At 40.8% G+C, this 14,217-nt stretch overlaps 1 protein-coding gene across 5 annotated transcripts in view; it reads left to right on the forward strand.

Annotated features, from left to right (window-relative positions):
• The first annotated feature begins 1,342 nt into the window (after positions 1–1,342).
• Positions 1,343–14,217, forward strand: part of KLHL15 (kelch like family member 15) — a 32,072-nt gene continuing 19,197 nt past the window's right edge. Inside the window, exons 1-4 of one of the 5 annotated variants that reach the window (XM_027096715.1) lie at positions 1,343–1,685; positions 7,205–7,255; positions 10,247–10,360; positions 12,965–13,676. In XM_027096715.1, the coding sequence (XP_026952516.1) occupies positions 12,972–13,676 (705 nt within the window). In that variant the 5' untranslated portion in view covers positions 1,343–1,685; positions 7,205–7,255; positions 10,247–10,360; positions 12,965–12,971. Of the gene's footprint in view, positions 1,686–7,204; positions 7,256–9,542; positions 10,361–11,138; positions 13,677–14,217 lie in introns of those variants that run through there. The other 4 variants (XM_027096714.1, XM_027096712.1, XM_027096713.1 and 1 more) reach the window with 4 other exon arrangements.

Raw genomic sequence — 14,217 nt, forward strand, 5'->3', positions numbered from 1 at the left:
CAGTTTAGGATCAGAAATGGGCAATGGATGACTTAATTTAAGGTTAGTTGTAGAACCAGTGGCCTCCAACTGTGTTTTTCTGTCATCTACACTTTTCCCACAGAGAGATTTCACAACAATAAATTTACAAAACAGTCTTGTAATGTAGTTTTAAATTCTTAAATCAAGAAAAGGCGGTATGTGAAAAGCATTAGCTACAACTCTAGAACCGATTTGTCAAAAGCGAACAACAACCCCCAAAATCACTGCCCTCTGAATGTTCGTTCTTGCTATCTTATTTTGACGCAAATAGAAACAGAACAGCGTTTTTAGATCCGGCATTTCTGTGCGGTGCAGGCATGCCGTTTTCTATGAATTTTCTCACCTCTGGGAAATGTATTTCTGAAACGCGTAACTTGTGCAACTAGCCAAGTGGAGGTATGATGCAACAATCCCATGCAAGTTGCCTTTAAAACAATATTATGCGGCGTAGACGTAGTCACGTTTGTAACACAGGTACATACCGCAAAGCTCCCTCCACGTCGTCCCTCATTCCCCCACCCCTACCGTGTGTAAGATGCAAAATGACATTTCCCGGGTTTCCTAACCCTCAACTTGTCGAGGGTGGGCGCACCCCACTGGCTCGAGCCCACCGCTCGTGCAAACGAAGTGGGACCGAGGCGAGGGGACCAGCAATGCCGAGTTCCCAGCCCCGACGGCGAAGCCGCGCGGGAAGCCACGTCGGGCCAGGCCCGCGGCGGCAGCGTCGGGCCGCCTTCTTCCCTCGGTGAGGCCCGCTGGCGTGGCCTGCAGAACGTGGGGCCCCGTGGGCGTGGGACAGCCCTGCCCCCACCCCGCTCCCACACCCGCTCCCGCTCCCGAGGCGCCGGAAGTGACGCGCGCTGGCTGAAAGATGGCGGCATTGGCGCTCGACCAGGGGGAAGGTAAACACCCTCCGGGCCGCTCCCCGCGCGCGGGCCCCCTCGAGGCGCCGGTGGGGGCCGAGGGCGCCTCCCAGGCCTCCGTTCCAACTCTCGACTTCCCACCCCACGACCTCCCTACCCGCGTGGCAGGCTTCCGCTTTGCGACGACGGCGGACGGAACCCCATGCCGGCTGGCCCCGCCTCCCTGGGCGGGCCCCGGGCGGCTCCCGTGGCCCGCAGGGGGCGCGCGGCCCGGAGCGGCCCCTGGCTCGTGGCCCCGCACGCTCCGCCCCTTTCCCGCCCCTTTCCCGCCTTCCTCCACCCCCGGCGTGGGTGATCCTGAGGCTCGGCGCGCTTCGGAGCAGAAGCCCAGAGCCGCCGTCGTCGACGTCGCCAGTGCCTGCACCTCTGCTGCTGCCCGCGACCCCCCAGCCCCTCCGCCCGAGGCCCCGAGTCGGCCCTACCGCCGACCCCCGCCGGGCGCTGCGAGGCCCCTGGCGTTGGCAAGGCCGGGCCCGGCCCCGACGCCGCTCCGCCTCGCGCAGATCCCGACTGTCTCGAATCGCGTCTCAGCGCTGTCTTCTTTCCCAGGACTGGTTTCGTGGGGGCCGCAGGCGCGCAGACTCGCCCCCCGCCGGAGCGCCCCGGCCCGGCCCCGGAGCGGCCCCTTGTAGACGTTCGAGGAGCCAGCTGAGTGCCGTCCCGGCGCCCGACCGCCCACCGTCCGGCCCGCTTCTTCCTGATGCAGACTGCCGTCCACTAGAGGCTGGACGGACCCCCGAGGTGCGTAGCCGCCCCTGGCCCTCCGGCCTGCGGGAGCCCGGGCTTCGTCCGCGGCCCCGCGCTAGGCACGGATTCGGTAGCCCTTTCTGCACCGACCCGAATCACACATTTGGTTGACGCCGGGATCTAATTTGTCTTTGAGTTTACTTAAATTGTTTGAAATTTAATTTTTTTCAAGGAGAAAAAAAAAAAAAGGAAGAAGCATAATTCAGCCATTTTTTGCAGCACACAGCTGCAGGTACCATGACTATTTTCTCCCTAACCCGTTTCTTCCCTTTAAAAATTCTGTGTGTGCCTGAAATAGAACTATGCGAAATGCGAGGCATAAAACGCGGAATCAGAAGGTCTGGGTTCGACTGGGTGACTCCGAGAAAATCGCTTACCGAACCTCGGTTTCTTATCTATGAAATCTAGTCAGTTATAGCCACATCACAGGGTAGTGAGGACTGTATGAGGTCATATATGTGAAAATAATTTGTAGCTGTAAAGTGTTGTAAAAATGCAAGGCAATTTTTAAAGTAACCTTTGCCAGAGTGGTGAATGTTGTAGTGGCTAACTGTTGCTGCCTCTTTATTTCTATATTATAAGTATAAGGAATAAGTGCGGGATAGCGAAGCAGTGCTGTGAATCGACTAGATATATAATAGTCACGTTGCTTGGCCTTCTTCCTACGAAATGCTAACTGCTTATTTAAATAACGGTATTCTTTAATTCAAATTTAACGTTACTGTAGTGCTTTGCTTTTCATTTTTCTAGGCCGCTTATGCCCTTTTTCTTACTTGGAATATTAAGCACCTTGCATTTGTTTAGTCTTTTCTATATTTTGAATTTACATTTTCATTTGGTAATCTGATTAAATTGTAATTTAGGAAATGCTTTTAAGATATATACCCTAATTTTAATGCCTGATTTTCATATCTAGGAAACAAGATGCCTGAATATCTCTACTAATTTGAAAATTGTTTTTGGAGAGCTTGTAAATGCATTCAGATTTCTGCACTTAATCTAGAAATGTATAGAAAATTTCAGTTTTGGGACACTTAATTTCATATTTATGTAATTTAATTCCCTTTTTTAATCATCACAACACTTAGTAGGTGCTTAGAACCAGTTTTTCAGTGGTAAAGGATGTTAATTTGCACTTTTTATTGCCGATTAACTTGGGGGGGATACTAGGATATATAAGCCATAAATATTTGTGGTTTGAAAATTGGACTTATTTGTCAGAATTTATGATACATATGTGTAACAGATCAGTATGAAATCATTTTTATTTGGCACATCAAAAATGTATGGCTTTTTAAAATGGTCCACAAAAAGTGAAAGAGAAGCTTTTTTTTTTAGTATATTGTTATTTTTAGCCAACAAATGGTTTTCTGAGTTTTTTTCTGAAATGTTTTATTAAATTTATAATACAATACCAGTTGTCTTTCCGAATATGCTTTTTTTTTTAAAGCAGAATAATATAAGGCGGGCAGGATTAAATTAGCAAAAGGAAGAGCCTATTTTAATGTGCTAGCTTTTATACATTGGACTTATCGCTTGTCCTGAAGATAAAATTTTGTCAAATCAGTGCTTCATTGGGAATTTCAAGGTTTGGCCTTCTCTCTGCCTTGATTTGGGTTACCTGGGGCTAAAACCTTGGAACCAGGGCTGGCGTGGCTTCATGGGTGTCCAGAAGGACCCCAAACGTGGTTTAATAATCTGCGCGTAAAACTGGCATTGTACAATATAAAGGTGAATGGTGAAATTCATGGTAATAATGTAAATTTTTATTTTTCTTTACTTAGAATGCATTAAAGAGCAAATAAAAAAACACCATGACATGTCAAGAGAGACCTCAGAAGAAAGGAGAAAGCTTTGTACTTTACTACCTTTAAGGACACTTTTTTCCTGCTTTTGAGCGAGGGGCCCCACATTTTCATTTTTCCCTGGGCCCCAAAAATGATGTAGCTGGCCTGTTCTGAAACTTGCCCTTTCCTATTTTAAACGTTTTCAGAGTGAATAACATTAACTGTGAAGAGAATGAATCTATAGCTTCTGAAGGGTCGGATTAATTTATTAGCATATATTTCCTCTGAATTGGAATGCTGTAGCTGTTGTGGGCTTTTTTATTGAAGAGAAATGAAAGGCAGTTATTGGTGAAGCATTGCAGGATAGTGGTTAAACTCGAAGGCTCTGAAATCAGACTGACCCCAGCTTATGAAGAATCATAGCCTTGGGCAAGTTACTTAACGTCTCTGAGCTTTGATTTTTTTTTCATCTCCAAATCAGGGATGGTTACAGAACATGGAGGGTTGCGAGGGTTAAATTTATTTATTCATCCCACAAATATTTATTAAGCACTTATTATGTGCCAAGCACTGTTCCTAGAAAGGTTCTGGGGATACAACAGTCAACGAAACAAAACAAAACAAAACAAAAAGAAAACAACAAAAAAGTAAACTGAAGAAAATAGCCTATATCTCCATTTAATATACTATGGAGAAAAATAAAGCAGGAAAAGAACAGGAGGATATTCTGTGGGGGGGGGGGGGGGGGTGGTTTTCGATTTTAAAGAGGGGGTTTGGGGAAGGCCTCACTGAGATAAGACACTGGAGTAAAGACCTGAAGGGAGCCATGTATATTGGGATTAGTGGTCCAGGCAGAGGGAATGGCAGGTTCAGAGGTCTTAAGGCGGGTGTGTGGCTGTTTTTCAAGAAACAGCAAAGAGGCAAGTGGCAAGATATTTCCTCAGACTTTTTGTTTTTAATATAAGACCTTTAAAACTCATCTGGCTGAATCATTGAAGCAGATAAAAACTGATAGAAGATGTATTCTTTGTCTCTGATAAGGTCATTGAATTTAGTTAATGATTCTGCATCATTTTAAGATTTGCAGGAAATCTGTATCATAACATCAGGACTTTCCAAAAGGTTCAGTTTAGTTGTTTATTTCTTATGTAAAACTAAGGTGTTAACATTATAGTATTGATGATTTCATGTTAGGAAGTAACTTAGTAGAAGATTTGGGGTTTTATTCCCCAATAGAGGCTTTTCCTAGAATTCTCACTGGATCCAGTCTCTAAAGGCTAGGGAAGCTGTTTTCCATGACATCACTCTTGGACTACTTTTACTTGTAGTGAGGAATAAGCAGAGGAGCATTAAATTAAAATCTTCTGATGAAAAAATAGCATTGAAACAGGAGTGGCTTTTTCTTATAAGGTTTCTTTTATTATAGGATGACTAAATGCTAAACATACCTGAAAAGTGAAGTAATTTAGATATTAGGTGCCAACCGGGAGGCTGGAGGACCCAGAGCCTTTCTAAAAGCTTAGTTAATGGTCATTTGCAGTTTGGTACTGAGTTATAAAAACATTTTGATGGACAAGAAAGAATTTCCAGTACTAAACAAATTAGTTAACTTATGCAGCCTTTCCTCTAGTATTAGACTTAGTTGTTTCTCAATTTAAGTAGTATATCTCAGGGTAAAATGACTGCTAATAAAGTTAGTCTGTTTTGGGAATTTCTTTCCTTTTAGATTGAGAAGTTGGTTGCTTTGAGATTGTTGAATAAAAGTTTTACTTCACAGGTTACAGAAATTGTGAGAATTTTACGATTCAGGAATTAATTCTATTTTTATCCTTAGTAAGCTTTGCATTTTCTTTTTAGTATGCAAGTATGGCATTTTCTGCATAGGCATTAACATTGGTAGGCTAACAGTTTGAGGATGAAGGTAGTATGAAATAATTCACAGTTTTCATTGGAGATATGTATATCAACCTGAGAATCTAGCTTTGTACTGAATAAATTAGGGTTTAGTATGAATTTTCAAGCAGCTGTAGGAGGAATGTGAAAGCATTAAATTATTGCTTATGGCATAAACATGGAGGTTAGTTAATTTTGAAATATCTTCTACTTAATTGCCCAGAATTTTGCCTTCCAATCAGAATGACAGCCTTCTAACTGAAAAGGAAGCATTTAATTTCTTTGCTTTTAATTTCCTGTGCAGTTTTACCCCCACCAGACTTCTTTCTTTACTGGTCACTAGAGAGTTTGAACTGTTAGAAATTTCTGTGATACAAATAGCAGTAATGGTCTTCCAGGGCAGAGGTAGGAAGAGGTTGCTTTGTGTATGTGTGTGTTGTTATTTATCTCTTGTGCAGTCAGTGGTACTTAAACTTTTTGGTCTCAGAACATCATTATACTCTTAAAAATTACTGGGATCTCAAAGAGCTTTTATTTATGTGGGTTGTGTCTATTTATACTGACCATATTAGAAATTAAAATTGGGAAGTTTAAAAAAATACTTGTAATTCATTCTAAAAACACATTACATGTTAATAATTAAAATTGGGAAGTTTAAAAAAATACTTATTTGTAATTCATTCTAAAAAAACCCATTACCTGTTAATCTAAATAACATTTTTAATGAAAAATAAATATTTTCTAAAACAACAAAAAACTTGGTGAGAAGAATGGCATCGTTTTACATTTTTGCAAATCTCTTTAATGTCTGGCTTAATAAAAGACAATAGGCTTCTTATTGGCTTCTGCATTCATATCACATGTAGTATCTGGAAAACACTGAGAGAATGAAAGTAAAAAAGAAAAATCGCTTTTAAAATTATTATTATGAGCTTCCCTGGTGGCGCAGTGGTTGAGAGTCCGCCTGCCGATGCAGGGGACGTGGGTTCGTGCCCCGGTCCGGGAATATCCCACATGCCACGGAGCAGCTGGGCCCGTGAGCCGTGGCCGCTGAGCCTGCGCGTCCTGAGCCTGTGCTCTGCAACGGGAGAGGCCACAACAGTGAGAGGCCCGCGTACGGCCAAAAAAATAAATAAATAAAATAAAATAATTATTATGAAAATTGTTTTGATCTCGCGAAGTTCTCTTAGGGGACTAAGGTCCCAGTTATACCTGGACCACACTTTGAGAAATGCTATACCAGTCATGCTGATGCATAGAAAATGTGAGGCTTTCTTTTTTCTATAGTCAGTGCCAAGTTTATGGAACAGGACAAACTCCAGTATTTTCTTTCCTCGTAGTATCAGTATGCCTTATCATTTAGTTTAAGTTGGTTCATCTTTTGAAAAACCCTACCGTTTGAAATTCTGAAGGCCAGGTGTAGAATACAGAAGTGTAGAAGACCAAGGATATACAGGTTTATAAACCATGATTTCTCTTAACCTGATGATGTGTTTTGAAAAGTTAGGATACATAATTTTTGTACATTGAACATTTTGTATGTCAGTAAATATCTTTTCTCAGAGCCCCTTAGCAGATTATTTTTCTCCAGCCCTCACTGATTTATAGTTATTTTTGTTTACTTTTACAGTGATTAGTTCTTGTAATTATTAATTTATTCCTTAAATTCCTATAATTCTCTATCTTACACTTAAGATTTTGTATATTTTTCTTTTTGTATTCTTCTTACACTTACCTTTTTCTTGTTATTTATTTTATTTGCTTACATGTGTGTTTCGTGTTATTTTTGTTTTATTTTAATCTAAATCTCACTTTTTTTTCTTTCCTTTATAGCTTCCAGGGTATGGATTGTGAACAAGTTGGTTTTGTTTCACATGTTCATTTGTAAGTTTGGTTGTTTGACACCTTAAACATTTATGTTATAGATCTGTGCTGTCTGACAGAATATAATGCAAGCCACAATATGTAATTTAAATTTTTCTCATAGCAGCAGCTTTAAAAAGTAAAAAACAGGTGAGATTAATTTTAATGTTTTATTTACTCAGTATATCCAAAATATTACTTCAACATGTAATCAGTATTAAACATTTGTATAATGAGATATTTTACTTTTTTTTTTTCTAAGTCTTCAAAATCTGGTGTTCATTTTACACTTAAAGCACATCTCAGTTTGGTCTAACCATATTTCAGGTGTTCAAAAGCCCCATGGGTAGTGGCTTTCATATTGAACAGCACAGATACAAAGAGTAGTTACTCTTGTTAGGGCAGAAAAGCCTAAGGAGCCCAGAAAAGCTAGAAAATTATACTTGTGTGAAGAGAAAAAATGGAAAACAATGCCATTGCAAATGAGGTCCAGTGTTTTGACTACCAGTACATCTCCTGATCTCTTATAAACTTGCATTGTGATAAACCTTAGGGAGGTATGGCGTCTGTAGAGGGAAGTTTGAAGGGTGTTAAGTTCCTGTGGTTCTGTGGGTGATGAGGAGCATTAGGTAAGAGCTGGACAGGGAAGGCAGCATTGATTGACCTCTGCTGGGGTGCCTCCCTCTGGGCTAGACATGTAACTTACGTCAGTTTATTTGATCATCACCCCAACTCAGTAATAATAGATGATGATTATTCCTAATATATGGATGGAAACTGAGGTCAGGAAGTTAAATTTCTCCAGGTCACACCAATGGTAAGTATTAAAAGTGCTCTGATTTCAAAGATTTTGCTCTTCCTAACCACACTATTTTGTGCTTCTTGCAAATCTAGTCTTAACTCTATTTCTAACTAGTTGTATGACTTTGAAGAAAAATTTCACCTGTGGACATTAGTATCTTCATCTCTCAAGTTAGAGTTGGCCTGTGTCCTAAGAGACTTGACTGAGAAAATGAGCTGGGATTTGAAGTGCTGTTGCTAAGGAGAAGGGTTTCTCCAGAATTAAGAGACTCCAGGTCTGGAGTCCTGTACTCGTAACTCACTACCATTTAGAGACTATATCATGTTGGTCAGTTAATCACTGAGTATCATTTTCTACTTACATACATGCTTCCTATAAAAGTGTAAGATACTGCTGCTTCTCTAAAGCTGTCTTATTGATAGATGCACCAAGCTTTTTCATGTAGAAAAAAATTACTGCAAATTTCCCAGCTATTACAAATTAGTTTTAGAAGAACTTTAGATCAGATAAACTTCAGAAATGCATTGCTAAGACTTAAAAAATAGCTATAGTTGATTTACTGTGCATATCTTTACACGTGCTTTACACATCTGTAAAATCATATAAAAAGTAGAATAAATAAGAGTTTTATTACTAAAAATTTTTAGAGATCATCGTGTTGAATGCTTTTATTTTATAGGTGCAGAGATAAGGCCAGGAAAGTTTGAGTAACTTACTCAAAGTATAGCTATTTCTGCTCTAAAACTGTATTAGTTAGGGACCTTGGTTATATGTAGGAAAAACCCACCTGAGGTAGTAAGGGGGGGGATCTATTCTGAGCATGTAAAGATTTCTCTCAGCACCCATGGGTAGGAATAGAGCTGGGCCTAGGAAGTGGAAAAATGAAGGAGTTAGGGAGCACTCCCTGTCCTCTTGTCTTGGCTTTCCTCTTCTTTCTCAGTTGACTGGCTTTCTCTGATACTCAGCCCACATGGCAGGCAGAAGTTGGTGCCCACAGCTGCTCCTTGACATGTTCTAGTTCCAGTCATACATAGTCGGTGCACGTCTCTTTTTCTCTTTCTCTCCTCTTCTTTCTAAATTCTTGACACAGGAGCGTTCATCTTGATTCATATTTCCCACCCCAGTCTGACCATATGTAACAGGACAAGATCACAGGGTAGATGCCTGTCTGCTAGGAATCCCACTTGGTGGGCTGGGTGCCCAGAGGAGAGTGGGTGCTCTCCTTACATCTTTAGGGTCTTTTGCCTCACAGCTTATCAATCCTCCTCATTCCCCCCACCCACCCCCCTGGCTTCTTTGCCCTATGATGTTACCACCATATTAAGTATCTGGAACCTAGGTTACTTTTTTTGAGAAAGCATAGTATCTCCTTTAAAATCTTTCCTTTAGGGCTTCTCTGGTGGCGCAGTGGTTGAGAGTCCGCCTGCCGATGCAGGGGACATGGGTTTGTGCCCCGGTCCGGGAAGATCCCACATGCCGCGGAGTGGCTGGGCCCGTGAGCCGTGGCCCCTGAGCCTGCGCGTCCGGAGCCTGTGCTCCGCAACGGGAGAGGCCACAACAGTGCGAGACCCGCATACCACACACACACACACACACACAAAATCTTTCCTTTAGATGGAATCTTTGTCCGAAAGGTGAATATTAGCTGTTTGAGACCATATCACATAGTGATAACTGTTGAATAGAGAGGGTTACTTTGAAAAGAAGTGAAATGTATGGTATTTTAGGCACTGTCAAAATAACAGATTAATGAAACAAAGCAGTTTCCTCTCAAGTATATGAATGCTCATGCCCAACCTTCTACTGTTAAATCCACATTAACTGTGACCAATAAATCTTGATGAGTCAGAGTGATAGTTGGTGTCCCTAATTATCCTGAGAAAGATAATGAAATATCAAAATATTCACCTAGTTTAATTTGTTTTTTATTCTAATTATTTTGAAAATTGATAATTAGTGTGATATTGATAGCCTTCTACTGGCCAGAATATTTGATTATTCCGATATGTTCCTTTTGTTCGCAGTATGCATTTGTGTACATGTGCCTTATATCACTTGGAAAATTCTAAGTTCATTCATTTTACCTTTAAAAATAATTCAGGAAATAAAATCTGATAGCTTACTTTAGTCTTGAATGTGTTAGTAAAGTAGTTCTGCCAAGCATTGATTACAGTGTCTAAAATATTTTATATCTGTTTTCCAAATTATAGACAGCGCTTTTGTGTTCTACCTTTCCAAAATGAAAGTATATAGCTTTTGGATTAATGGAGTGCTGATAAAAATTATGATATTAATTTCATCTTGTGCATACTTTGCTGTGTTAGGTAAGTGAACATGTTATGTGGGATAATCAATAAAACTTACAGGTAAGTTAAGGACAAAGGGGGAGAAAGAGGCACCTAGAATGCCTCTTGATAAGATGGGGAATACAAAAGAAAACTGATTGGGGAGAGAGTAGAGTTATGATTGTTTAGACACAATTTTGAGATCCCTGTGGGGCACCCAGAGGTATCTAACAGGAGATTTGCTATGTATAGTACTAGTGTAAGGATAGAGATTGGGACAGTGATGGTGAAGGTACTGATAAAGGTAGGTAGTAGTAGAAACCATGGGTTTAGATGTGATCGTTGAAGGAAATACAGTGTTTAGATGAGAGGAGAAAAGGTGCAACAATAGAATCCTGGGGAACACCAGTGTTTAAGGGATAGCTTTCTTAGATAAAAATCCACCTTCTATTGCTCCTTGTTACTTATCATATACACATATCCTGATCTCTCTCTCTCCCCTCCATATTCACTGATGACTGTGGTACCTGGCTAAGAGGTACCACAGTCATTGGTACCACAGTCATTTTCTCCACCTCTTCAATGTTCACATAAGACCACTCATCCAAAAACTGAGAGGCAAAGTTCCCTGACCACCTAAACTCTTATAACCTCCCCCCCCTTGCTCCATTTTAAAACCTTATTCTCAGGCTTCCCTGGTGGCGCAGTGGTTGAGAGTCCGCCTGCCGATGCAGGAGACACGGGTTTGTGCCCCGGTCTGGGAGAATCCCACGTGCCGCGGAGCGGCTGGGCCCGTGAGCCATGGCCGCTGAGCCTGCGAGTCTGGAGCCTGTGCTCCTCAACGGGAGAGGCCACAACAGTGAGAGGCCCGCGTACCGCCAAAAAAAAAAAAAAAAAAAAAAAAAAAACCACACCTTATTCTCAAAGCTGCTGGGCCTTGCCACAATCAGGAACTGATCCATACCTGAAATCTTTAACTGTCGGCTTCCCAGTCTCTGGCTTAATCTCCTCTCTTTTCATTTGGTCTGTCATCTCCAAACTTTACCTCTGTCCTTCTCCAGCTTAGACCTTCTTTCCTTTCTCTGGTTGAGTGTTTGGGTGGACCACGAGCCCTACAGTGAAGCCGCTGGTACCACAGTCACTGCTGGCACCTGCTCTACCTCCTCCTTCAGGGAGGCCATCCTGGCAGCCTCACCACTCTATTACCAGTGGCTTCCCCTTTGTTAACCAAAAGAAGAGCACCTCTGTGTGCCAGGCATTACATTAGATATAGCGGTGCGGTATATGCCTTTCAGGAATCCCCTCTGCCATATTTTAGAAAAAGGACAGTAGAAAGCCAAGAGAAGGCTTATTAGAAGGTAGGTCGTAAGCTATAGAAGAGCATTTTGTTCTAAAAAGAACATAGAAGAGGGTTGTTTTTCTTGTTTTGTTTTTAAATCAGAAAGCCGAGAAAACTCTCTGTGACCTGCATGAGCCTGTAGGGGAGTTTGTTTACACTGAAGCAAGGTTCCACAGGGCACAGTGGAAAGGGTTGGGAGGGAATTCGTGGATGGGATGATGTGTCATTGTGGAGGAAGCTTGGAGCTGTGTGAGGATGAGAGTTGAGGAGAGGATAGATAGTTGGCCTGGGGGGCTTGTGTGGAAAGAAAATTACTTTGCTTCATAAACAGTCTAGTAAGCTGAATTAGTTTATTCTGCTTAAGAGATCTAATTATAATCCCACTCTTTGGCTTCGTTTCTCTGATATGCAAAAATGCGGCTTAATTTCCTTTAAAAATTATGTATTTATGTTTTAAATATATAAACAATACATGGTCATTGTTTTTAAAAATAAGGTTAATGAGGTAAGTAAGAAGGAAAAGATAAACCTCAAAGTTTCCTGAAGTCCCACTACCCCAGGGACATCATTTTGGTATATATTCCTCCAGACTTTTTCTCATCTAAACATATATATATATATATATGTATATTTAATTTTTGAAAATATACTGAGTATACTGCAGTTGCCTGCTTTTTTTCCCACATAACAACAATACCTAGTAAATATTATTTCTCAGAATAGGTAGATTGCTGCCATCATTTTTAGTTGTTATAGTAATCTATTGTAGGACTGTACTGTATTTATTTCTATTGTTGGGCTTTTGAATACTTTCCAGTTTTTTATTATAAATAAGGTTAGAAAGAAAAACCTTGTGGGTGCAGGTTGGCATATGTATCTGATTATTTCCTTTGGGTAAGTTTCTAGGAGTTTTCAAGGTCAACAGTGTACTTTTTGGTTTAATTTCTTATCTCTTTTTCTCATGATTTAGTATTTAGCTGAGAAATCCTTTTTGGTTGATAATTTGGGGACATGTTTAAATATATTTGGTAAACAGTGTAAAATCACTGGGATAGGCATATATTTGTAAGTTAACAATTTACCATTGTTGAATAGATATTTAATAGATTTTTTTCCCCCAGGTAGGGAAGCCAAAAAATTAGCCCACAAACCTTTAAGTTGTTTTCTCCCAAAGGGTTTGTACATGTAGGACTTAGGCAGTGGAATTGAGATAATTATAAAAACTTTTTAAGCTCTAAGTTAATAATGTCTTCAGAATGCATGGAAATGATTAACACAGTTTTCTTTGATTACTTTTTTTCCAGGTGATTCATGGCAGGGGACGTGGAAGGATTCTGTTCCTCCATCCATGACACCAGTGTCTCTGCTGGGTTCAGAGCACTGTATGAGGAGGGATTGCTTCTTGATGTCACTCTGGTTATTGAAGATCATCAGTTCCAGGCCCATAAAGCACTCTTGGCCACCCAGAGTGATTACTTCAGAATTATGTTTACCGCAGATATGAGGGAGCGAGATCAGGACAAAATTCATTTAAAAGGTCTAACTGCTACCGGTTTCAGCCACGTCCTTCAGTTTATGTACTATGGAACTATAGAACTGAGTATGAGTACTGTTCATGAGATTCTTCAGGCTGCCATGTATGTTCAACTTATAGAAGTGGTGAAGTTCTGCTGCTCTTTTCTATTAGCAAAAATCTGCTTAGAAAACTGTGCAGAAATAATGAGACTCTTAGATGATTTCGGTGTAAACATCGAGGGAGTCAGGGAGAAGTTGGACGCCTTTCTGCTAGACAACTTCGTACCACTCATGTCCAGGCCTGACTTCCTGTCTTATCTGAGCTTTGAGAAGCTCATGTCTTACTTGGATAATGATCATCTGAGCAGGTTCCCAGAGATAGAGCTGTACGAGGCTGTGCAGTCTTGGCTGCGGCATGATAGAAGACGCTGGAGACATACCGATACCATCATTCAGAACATCAGGTTTTGTTTGATGACCCCATCCAGTGTTTTTGAGAAGGTTGGTGCATTTGAAAGCAATAGACAGGACTCATCGTTTAGCTAATAAGGCAGTATGTCTTTATAGATAAGATTCTCAGGCTTGGTCAGGAGCCAGAAAGAATAAATAGTTTTTAAGAATAGTTATGTGTAAGAAGTCTAATTTGTTGTAGCTTGTGTATTTAGGTTTTTTAAAACACATTTTGTGGGTGAAAGATGGACCAGGTAGGTGGTAGAATAGTTTCATTTTGAAAGTACTTTTAAAGTTGAAGCATAATTATTTAACCCCAAATATTATAAGTTTGCTTTAGCTTCTCTTTCTTTTCACAGAGTAATTAAATTTGAACTGGGTCCGTCTAGCTCTCTTTTCAAAAATGAATTTAAGTGAATCATGCTGAAATTAGAGTTGAGAGGAGTTTTGTAGTTCTGAATGATAAGTATTAACACAATTTCGTATTCCTCTAAAATGTAGTGAGGAAACATAAAATAGCTCTTGAAAACCAGTAGGCCCTGGCACTGATTTTCTTCCCTACTCTTGCCTAGTTCTGCGCCTCCCCGTCCGT

The sequence above is a fragment of the Aethalodelphis obliquidens genome, unplaced genomic scaffold (assembly GCF_003676395.1).
Source record: "Aethalodelphis obliquidens isolate GAN/ISIS:26980383/991018 unplaced genomic scaffold, ASM367639v1 scaffold107, whole genome shotgun sequence".
Lineage (NCBI taxonomy): Eukaryota > Metazoa > Chordata > Mammalia > Artiodactyla > Delphinidae > Aethalodelphis > Aethalodelphis obliquidens.